At 29.1% G+C, this 11482-nt stretch overlaps 1 protein-coding gene across 1 annotated transcript; it reads left to right on the forward strand.

Annotated features, from left to right (window-relative positions):
• Positions 1-353: 353 nt before the first annotated feature.
• Positions 354-11478, forward strand: LOC107440805 (proton-coupled folate transporter; the record flags this gene model as incomplete). The annotated part of the gene is given in 6 exon segments (XM_016053849.4): positions 354-1449; positions 2769-3005; positions 5902-5985; positions 7423-7573; positions 8961-9016; positions 11217-11478. Coding segments are annotated over 6 exon segments (1434 nt in total). The 5' UTR covers positions 354-602.
• Positions 11479-11482: the final 4 nt, after the last annotated feature.

Below are 11482 nucleotides of genomic sequence, written 5' to 3' on the forward strand. Positions count from 1 at the left end.
CCTCTTTTCAGTTGTATAGGAGTGTATTACGATATTTTCCCCTTTTTTAATATTTTTCCTTTTTATTTAATAAAAATATATTTTGAAATTTCCGTGATGCTTTTCTTTAGAACTGTGTTTAATGCAGTCTTCAAATCCATATAGTTTTCCAACTTAAAAGATTTTAATCTATATGAAAATCAAGAGAGAAACTAACATACTTCCTTCCTCTATGACTCTCCGCACGCTAATGGGAAAAGCATGCGAAGTGTTGCCATTGGTAGAGAGCTCTGCCTTACGCTACCTGCAGCCCATTTCGATCGAAATAGGCATTTTGCAATGAAAGCTGTAAGCAAATATTAAATTTTGTATAAATTTTAAGTGTAGTGCTTTACCAACAGACAACCGGTCATCTTTCACAACCATTAATAATCATTTATCGATCTTTATTTTTTTTTATCTCTTTACTCATTTATGATAATTTACCAAAAGTGTTACTAATTTTTTTTATCAGCTTGAATTTATCCCCTTTCTTGTACCATTTCATATTTTCTTACGACAAAACTAATAACGTGAGAAGGTTGAACATGTGTTAATTGTCATCATTTGTGCTAATTGTCATCATGGAGTTTAAGTCAACTTTAATGAAATTAAAAATGGTGGCCGTTGAGCCCATATTATTCTCCTACATGATGATTATTTTTATGGAATCGAATGCTATACAGGAACTGGTTTTTGTGAAGTCGTGCATACAATTAAACAATCCAGTCAACATTAGTGACTGTAGCTACGAACTGAAACAAAACTTGACCGAATCTGTTGAAGAAGCGGCTATGTGGTCGAAGTATAACAACTGCTGTCTCTTCTTCTGCACTTTTCTGAGTTCCCTATTTGTTGGTTCTTGGAGCGATCGCTTTGGTCGAAAGTTTCCCATGCTCATACCTCCAATTGGCAGCACATTTGCAGCTGCAGTCAATTGCATTCTCTCTGTGTACATCAAAACTCACCCTGCGTTTTTCATTATAAGTTCAGTAATATCGGGTTTATCCTTTGGCAGTGTCGGCATTATTGCCACCACTTTTGGCTATATCTCCGACTTTACTCACGAGCAATCTCGATCCAAACGAATAGTGATATTAGAATCTATGTTATTTACAGGTGGGACGACAGGTATATACATAGCTGGATTGTTTTTAAAGCATGTGAATTATGACACAAAAGTGAACAGCTTTGCTCAGCTTTTTATCTTCGAAGGAATTGTATCTGCTCTTATTGTGAATTACATAGCTTTCCGTATTCCAAAACATACCTCGGATGCGCAGTCGCTCGATTCTCACACAACTGGATTGTTTAATCTGAAACATATTAGTGATTCACTTAGAACGGTATTTCGATTTCGAGAAGGGGGGCGGCGTACAAAAGTGCTGCTGATGCTTTTTTCTTTATTCTTGATCTATTTTGGTAGTGCAGGTAAATGGCTCAATATTTTCTTTCTTATATAATTAGCTATTAATTTAATAATTAGTTTATTTTTTAGAGGAAATGTAAGATGGTGCAGAAATAATAATTTTAGTTAGTAACATGTATTTAATTGTTTTTAACTGCTTGAAAAAATTACAGAGTGAACGTTACAAAAGAGTCATTCTCTCACATTGAAAAAATAAGCATTATTCGCTTATTTTCTCATAAATAAAATTAAAATAACAATATTCTTAAACTATCCCATATGGGAGAATTAGAACACTTATTTTTAGATTTTTTGAAAATAAATTACAAAATTGTGACTCAATTGTGAAAATAAATTACAAAATATGCATTTATTTGCTCCTGAAGCTTATTCCTACGAATGAAATTAAAATAACATTATATATTCTTTCTACTTTGTCCCATTCCAGGAAATTAAAACACTAATCAATGCATTTTTATAAAGTAAATTCACTTTAAATGAAAAAATGAGAGTGCCGTCTTGACATTTATTCAGTTTGCTTCTATAGTTTCTTTTTACATTCCCTGAAAAACTTCAAGGCACCTGAATTGCTGAAATTTGTTTTGCAGTTTTATCAGAGCATGTGCACTGTTTATATCCAAATAGTAATACCATTTATCTGAAACATACTGAACTTCTATAAGTGAAAAAAATTATATAAATTATGAGTTGCAGGCTTTGTTGCTAAATAAAAAACCAATTTAAAGACCAAAAAATTTCACTTAATACATCGAAACATTACTATGAATGTTGATTTTAAAAGATAAAAGTTGAACAAGAAAGAAAAAATGGTTATTTCCAGGGAAGACACTAGGCTTTCAAAATCCCGGGTCCCTGGGACCCATGACTTTTAAAAAACTGGGTCCTTTTGAAAAAAAATGGGTCCTTTACATAAATTTTTAAACAAATATAATCTTTCTGAAAAATACTTAATAGATTATTAGTACATGAATTATAACAATTANATTTATATTTTATAATATTTTGAAATATATTTATATTTTTTTCCCTCACCAAAGTTTTATTTTCTTTAACTGCTCTTGTGTTTTCAACAGCGCTTTGAACATGCTTGTCAAAGCATCGTCCTAAACATAGCACGAGGAATCATTTGAGAAAAAGTATCTTTTTGATATTATTAGTCTTTTTCTTCTTTTTGTACAATCAGAAAGTTATTCTTTAAAATTCTCTGAGTTTATAAAAGGAAATATTTATTCTAATAATTTCTTCCTATATATCTATAGTTGCTGGTTCTTTTGAATGAAATTTTCTGTAACATACACAATGTTTTTTTTTATTATTTTAGTGCAGACCACTCTAGGATACTACTTTGTTAAAACCCTGGGATGGACTTTTCAGGAATATACATTATTTCATTCCATTCAATTTGGTGTTGAAGGACTAGCATTATTGTTTGGATTACCAACTTTACTTTACTTTTGCCATGTACCTGACCATATCTTTGCTGCTCTTGGAATGATTTCAAGAATTGCTGGCTTTGTTATGTTTGGATTGAGTTATACAGTTGGCATGGTTTATAGTTGTAAGCATAATGTATACTTATTTAATACATACTTATAATTTTTTTTTAAACCAATGCATATTTAAGTGCTTAGTTTTCTTTATTTGTAGATTGTTCAAAGTTATTGTGATTTAAATAGATATATGAGTTACAATCTGGAATTTTCGAATTTCTGTAATTTCTTGTTATATTTGTTTAGATATGCATTTTATTATTTGTCTCACTTTCTATAAAGTTTTAAATTCATTAATATGTAGTATATGATTTAACTTTTTTTTCTGCCACCATTTACATTTGTATTTTAGCTGACCGGCCTGTGTAGGGGTTAGGGAACTGCCCTTGCATCAGAAAGATTCTGGGTTCGAATCCCATCCAAGGCATGGATGTTCTTTCCTTCTCTGTACTATCTGTCCTTACTGTGGGAGCAACGTTGGCCCACCTAATATATTGCCCCTGAAAGAGTGGCCAACAAATCTGCCCTTCAGATGCCTGTATGATCTAGGTCATTATCCAGATGGGCATTGGAAAAAAAAAAAAAACATTTGTATTTTATCCCCTTTATTACTGTAACCTACCTTCTATTAATATTTTAATAAGAATATAAACTATAAATAATGTTTTATTTTTAAAGTATTCAATCTTTATTTATTTTAATTTTTGATGTATTTAGCATTCATAAAATACCTTGTTTGAAGCTTCTAAAATTTAAAAAAATAAATATATATATTGTTTTGTATTATTAATTTTTAAACAATTTCTAAGAAACTTTAACTTTAATAAAATCAAAATCTTTTTTAATTTTTAACTCAAATACTATCAGTTCTATCAATATCTTTCACTTTTTTTTTATTAAAATCTAGATTACTTTTTATTATCTATATTAAAATTAGATTCTTTTTAGGATTCAGGCCCTCCGGGCCTCTTGCCAGCCTGCCTTTAGACAGGTGCGCCTCAAAAGAAAACTGTGTTTCAAACAAAAGATTTTTTTTACATATAGACGATTGAAATCCTTCTATGTGGCTATTTTTGTTTTGAAAAAACATTCAGAGTCGTGGCTTTGTATTTTAAAACATGTGAATTATAAAAATTATAGATGCACCCTTTCAGATAAAACAATTAAAATATTTTGCAATAAATATGCGATTTTTTATATTGAATAAAATATGGTGTCTTGGCTTTACATTTTTCAAACTTAGGAACATAATTATTCCTGGAAAATATAGTATCTTTAAAATTTACTCTTGGAGCCACATTTTCCGGTTCTCATCCTTCTCTCTCTGTCGCTCGATATTTGCATGGTTATGTAGCACTTTTAAAAAGTGCTTAACGGTACTTATTTTTGTTTTTTAAAAGCCCTGAATAGTGCTTTTTTCCTTGAGTATTTTTAAAAAGTGTTTAATTTTCCCTTTTCAGAAATTAGATTTTTTTTTCTTTACCATGTCGATTTTTGCCCCGTATTATGCAAAAGCGAGATTTTCGCATTGTTTCATTCAACATTCTCACAATTCATTCAACCACAATCTATTTTGTCGGACCATAGCGTATGAAAGCACAAATCATTTTACATGTTTGATGAAATGCTAGCGAGTTCACGTGTGCATCTTCTGAGCTGGGTTCGGTGAGATTATTGTACTCTCCTGTGCAACTCTGCTGCATTTCACTAATATTCTTTATTTGAGGCTTTATTTTCCACTCTCTGATATTGAATCGCGAAATCTCTTTATCATTTTATAATGGCTAATATAATCAAGAAAAGAGTTCTTAGTTAGAAACTAGTTACTTAATCATGATCGTGTAAAGTTTTTTAAAATTATTTTGCAACGTATATAGTGCTTAAAAAGTACCTAAAGGGTGCTTATTTTTTGTTGAAAGATTTGGCTACACACCCTGATCTAGTCTAATACTGCACATATATCCATACCGAATGAAAGAGTGTCCTCTTTTTAAAAATACTTCACCTCAACTGCACTTAGAGGACATTTCCTTTCACCCTCATGCTCTGATCCTCAGGCCAAGGGTCATCCACTAACCTGGGAGTCTGAGTTCTGACAAGCATTGTGTTATAACATTGTGGAAATGTAATTAGCTATTACAATTAGATAGTTCAGTATATTATGTAAAAACAGATTTTGATCTGTACAACTTAACTTATTGTACTATTAATCCTTTTTTGAAAATCATCTCATATTTAGCAGTACTTTTAAGTACTAAGTAGTGAAAATTTTAGCTATATATTCAATTTAGGTTTTTTACGAAATTTAAAATACTTTTGTGGTTTATGAATTAAACTTTTTTATGCTAATTGGATATCCACGTAAATATAATTACTCTACTTTTGATGTATAAGTCAACTTTTTGAACTCCTAAATGAGAAAAAAGTTTTGGTGTTAACTTATACATCCATGGCATTTTTACTTGGAGTTTTTTTTTTTTTTTTTTTTTTTTTTTTTTTTTTTTTTTTTTTTTTTTTTTTTTTTTTTTTTTTTTTGAAGCATATTAAATGATCCTTTTATGCAAAAAGATTTTTGTGGTCTGTAAGATAAAAGCATGTGTAAGAAAAGTATTACTATGCTTTTACTTCATTTTAGTTGGTACTATTGATTTGAAAAATCTAAAGCGTCTCATTTGGAAAGATATTACAAATTTAAGGAAAATTGTCTTTCAAATTTATTGTTTACTTGTGTTTCTTCTCTTAAATTATCATCTTTACATTTTATCAAGTTATCATTACATAATATATTGTCATATTTATAAAAATAACATATTTGCATTTTTATAAATATGTATTTTTTTTCTCCAGGCACTGTGAACTTGGCTGGTCATTAAAAATTTCATTCGCTCCTAACTTATAATTTTTCATTGTAAGTAATAAATTTATATTTTTTCCTTTATTAATGTCTTACATTGAATTTTGCAGGTGCTGCATTATACATGCTTTCAGAATTTCCTGTTCCTGCCTTGCGATCCATGTTGTCCAAAACAGTTAATGCTGATGAAAAGGGTATTCATTTCTCTAATAATAATATTAAAAATGTTATTTATATGTTAACCTGTTGTTTTTGTGTTATGAAATATGTTGAACAAACCAGTAATATTAGAATTAATCAGTATCGTTTAGATATAAACAGCCATAAAATTATCAATAACCTGAATCATTTTAAGGGTACATAATTTTAACAGTGCTAAAATTAATATTTTAGATATGGTAAAAGATATCAATTTAAGACTACAAAAAGAAAATTACTACATGCTTTTATACAAAACAATTTTGCCATATGGGCTAAACAATACCTTCCAACATACACAAATTAGCTTTTAAAACTCCTCAACTTACTCACTTTTTCACATGAAAGATGAACATTCAAATGAATATGAAGTAAACAGGGATCAGGAAGTAATAAAAACTCCCTTAATAATGACAAGTTAAATGAAAATTTTATTTCTAATATGGAAAAACGTCATAATATTAGACCATTGTTATTTTTTAATTAACGTCATAATATTAAGCCAATGAAAGGTTTTGTTTTCTTCCTTAAGAATAATTATATATATATAAGCTTCGAGATCTTAATAACTTGTCTTTTATTAATTTACACTTCAAAATTCTTTGTTTCGATCTTGTAAAAGCTAAATTGAGTAAAATTTCAACAATAAAAGGAAAAATTTGACTCATTTATATTTCGTTATTAACTTTCAAAACCCTATTTTCGATAAGATAGAATTTCATAATATTTTTGGAGAATTTAAAAAAATTTGTTTCTATTAAAAGATTTTAACATAATTAAAAGCTTTAAATATAATAAATATCTTTGTAGAACTATTTTTAATTACAGTGACATTAGCAAAAATTTAAGGAAAATTAATATATCCGATTATGAATGTCACTGTAAGGAAGAAGAATATTTTGAATTTTCAATAAACATATTATTACTGGTAATTTAAATATTATACAAAATTCAGAACTTATACAACGATAAGAGAGTAGCAATTCTGGAATTTCTGGTGCCAATGGGAAATAGACCCAAACCCTCGCCATTTAAAAAAAAAAAGGATGTATTCACAACCAGAAATTTGAAATTCCATAAAATAGTTCGTAATCATTCTGCCTATTTTTCCTACCTGTACTTTCTTTACTAAAATCCGAGTTTATTAAAAAAAATTTTTAATAAATTAAAGGAAGTTACTTTTCAAGTATGTCATTGATAATATGTATACTTATCATTAGAAAATTAACAGGCAATGAAATTTTCTAATAAGATACTTAAAATGTCAGTCAAGTGGTTTTTTGTGGGGGACAGGAACTTAGTTAAAAGGAAAGGGGTAAAGCTTGTTTCAATCCAAGATTTTTCTTACTGAATCTATGCTAATTCTTTAACTTTATAATTAATGTTTTTTTTCACACACAATGAATAAAATTTTTATTGTTGTTGCTTTTCAGGGAAAATATTTGCCTTTACTGCAAGCCTGCAAAATTTATGTTATCTTTTGGGTTCTTTTATTCTTACAACCATATTTACAGAGGTTTCATTCAAAGGGTTGTGCTTTGAAGTTGTTGCAGGTTTACAAGGAATTGCATTAATAATTATCATGTAAGTCCTTAAAATAAATAAGTTCTTAGATATTTTTATGTTGTTTTTTGCTTTATTTAATTTATTGAGATTTGATAACCACTATTTTTTCCAAACCTATATGCACCCTATATTCTTAGGGCCTAAAACTAGAATAATAGTCATGCTTGAAATTGCATCTTTTGGCTCTGACTTAGAGATTGGGCATCTCCTAAGAGCAGGGCACATCAACTAAAGGTCTAATATACCCATACCCTAAATCATGATTAGCTCAAAAGCTTTATAGCTGAAGCAAAGTTCAGCAAACACCTGACAGGAATGTCTTGTAATTTCCAGGCCTTAATGCAGTCTTGCTCAAATCTTAGAGCAGAATAGACTTCACAATCACAAATTATGTGTTGTGAAGTCTTCTCCTCACGATGACAACCTTAACAAAGGGTATCAGACTCAATATCTAGTATGGTTATTCTAAAATCATCAATTTTGAAATTAAAATTCAACTTCATTAATTATATTAATTATAAACTTTGAATTATCCAGTATAATATTATTACCTTGTGTAGATCCAGTTTCGGGCCAATCCAAGGTAATTAACAAATCAAACTCTATTCTGGACTTCCTTAAGAATGTACCATGTAATGATCCCATCATCCTCTATTTACGCTTCTATTTTCATATTTGTAATTAAGCAAATTTGTTACGAATATATCTTAAATCATTGTTTGAAAGATAAGTGGAAGTGCATATGAATTCACTAATTTATATATTACAATTTGTGTTTTATTCTGTATTTGCTAGAATTTTTATTTTTTGCTTGATATGTTTTATTTTACATTTTTAGCTTTATTTATTCTATTTTCTTTTCAATGTTTCTGAATCGTTTCACACTGTTGTATTGTAACTAATATATATACACAACACACACACACATTCAGGCACGCTTACATATGTATATATGTAATTATATAATCCCTAAGCTTGCTTTTTTTTATGTCTGAATTATGATGTACTTTTTGATACTTCTTAATTATTAAATGGTCAGATAAACACCCTCCCCTATGAAAAAGAACACCCAATGCATATGTTTCTCATTTCAAAATGCATTTGTTTCAGATTTAAGAATTCCATTCATAGTGCTACAATATCTTAGCAATTTTGTCAGTTATTCCTTCTCTCACAATATCAATTATCTTAGTATTTTGTCAAAGGATTTTTTTAAATCAAAATTAGCTTGTTCTAATTACATTTTTGTGAAGCTTTTAAAAATTAAAAAATATTACTACACTCAATTGAAATAGTGGTTACTTTATATTTTTATAAAACTTGCAATTTGGTTTTGATTTAAAAAAAAAAATTTTTTTTTTTCATTTTTATGTTTATATTTAATACACATTTAATTCTCTTTTAGATATCTATATTTTACAAGACATGAATATGTTATGGTCTATGAAACTGTTGTAAATGGTAAGTGTTTCCTATTATTTAATCATAGCAAATCTATCATATTGCATTTGAAGAATCATTTTAAAAGCTTTTTCAATAGTTTTTGATTGAAACTGGATTCACTTGATAGTATAACTAGACGCAATTAAGTTACAACCCTAATTTGCATTTCAGTTCCCTTTGGGGGGAAGGTTTTCACGATTGCCACTCCATGGGAGGAACAGGGAAAACCTGGAACATACAGGAAATTTAAAAATCACCTAAAAGTCAGGGAATTTTGATTTTTTTTTATTTACAAACTGGGGGAAATACAGCGAATTATGTTTCTTATTTTCGTCTTTTAAAAAAATGGTAACCACTCAATGCATAATCTATGGGATAGTTATGGATTATATTCCAACTATACTAAACTATTTCATTTACTATAACATTATTTAAGTATGTTCAGCTGTTCCTTTTTTTCTCTTAAGTTTTTCCAGCAATTAAAGCTTGTATAGTCAACCCAATGTAACTCTCACAAGAGTGCAGTAATTGTGTTTCCATATCAACGAGATCCATATCTGTGGTCTTGTTCTAACAGATATTTTTTTTCCTTTTTATAAAATAATAACACCAAATTGGCCCACCTTTGAAACCTTGAAGCTGTTTAGCTATTAATTTAGCGTATAGATGATTTTTAATCTTAGGTACTGAGAATCTTTTTTTCTCGTTATTCTTCAATCCAGTTTTCTGAGTCATTTTCCAATCACAAAAATTTTACTATTCCAGACATTCTTATATGATTTTGTTGGGGCAACTTCGATATTATCTAACAAATAAGTTGGTTTAAATGTATTCAAAATATTTGTATGAGGTTCTAGAGAGCTCTTTTGGACGATCTCTAAGAGTGATCTACAGCGTCATATTGCAGTCAGAATGCACTGGGCTGTCAATGATTTATTTTCAGAGTGGAAAGTTAAGCAGGGAAAAAAAAGTTATTTTAGAAAAGCTAAGTATTTTAAACAAACCTCTTATCATCTTCTGAAGTGAACTAATTTTTATGAAATAAAATTAAATGCAAACTCAAACAAAAAATCAAAATTGTTTATTTATTTGAAATAGTTCTATCATTCATAATTGGTTAATTTGCTTTTATGCCTCAATATATCAGTAAGTAGGGATTATTTTTATTTCTGCTAAATTGTATTCATCAATCCGGCTTTCATGAGCCAACAAAAGTGTCATTTCCGCACTAAGAAAATGACACTAACTAAAATTAAAATCCTTTGCGAAAAATCGTGTACCTTCGATAACATTTTGAAATCAATGGAGGTAACCCTTAAAAACGACCAACCTCCATTTACAACCATTTCACTGTGGAGCAGAGAGTGGTCGCTCCCTGAGAGGTTTCACTGTATTAAATTTAATGAAATACTTTAATATCTGTGTGAAAGAAAGTAAAATATAGACATTCCTGGTTTAAATGTTCTCAAAAGTTTTTCCCTATGAATATCAGTTCAGTTTTCTTGCTTAAAATCAGAATGATTATAATTTCTCTCTAAATTAAAATCGTAAAGGGCAAACGCTGCTTTGAGTGCCTCAACCCCTGGTTATTTTTTGTTTTGCTGAGGAAAAACTACACGACTTAGAAACTTGAAATCACTGAGATGTTTAGAAATACTTTCAATGAAATAAAAAGAATTTAACAATAGGGAGTTCATGAATTATTAACTGCTAAACTATTTGGAAATAATACCATTCGGGTTGCTCTATAGGCTATAGGAATGCAACCATAGTGTTGGAGTTCAAAGGACCCCATTTGTTTATGAACTTAACACAGAGTTTTTCTTTCAGAATTCTAATTTCTTCAAAACTTATTGCGATTTTAAATAATTTTTTTTATTTTTGGTAATTTTTTTTCTACTTTATGTTACGTTTTGCTTTGCTGTTTAAATTTATGAGACTTAGAAACTTGAAGTCGCAAAGGTGTGTAGAAAAAGGAATAGGGGGTATAACAGAATAAAAAAAGTTACAAATTCGACAATTATTAACTGTTAAGCTTGTAGTAAAAAAAAAAGCATGTTGGTCAATCTGCTGTCTACTAAAACTAAAAGGCAACTATAGAATTGGAATTTGATGTGCTGGTAGGATTGTTTTATATTATAATTTTGGAGGGAAACAGTTATTATATATTATCATTTTTTTTTAAAAAATAAAATGTTTTATGATATTTTCTTTTCAGCAGATGGTAGTGTCACTGAAACTTCCTATGTTGCCCCAGATGAAAATTCTATTTATTAGTATGCAACCTGTCTAAATCATTCTACTGAAAAGGATTCTACTGATTTTTAATTTATGCCATTTATTTCATGACTTGGTGATTTTTTCACATCAATCCCTGTGGCAGAATTTTTTCGAACTATCTGCGACACAACTCTCTAGCACTAATATTTTTCTGCATGGTACTTTTAATTCGTACCTGGTTCACCTCATTGGGAGGCGAATGCT

Source organism: Parasteatoda tepidariorum, chromosome 2 (assembly GCF_043381705.1).
Source record: "Parasteatoda tepidariorum isolate YZ-2023 chromosome 2, CAS_Ptep_4.0, whole genome shotgun sequence".
Classification (NCBI taxonomy): Eukaryota; Metazoa; Arthropoda; class Arachnida; order Araneae; family Theridiidae; genus Parasteatoda; species Parasteatoda tepidariorum.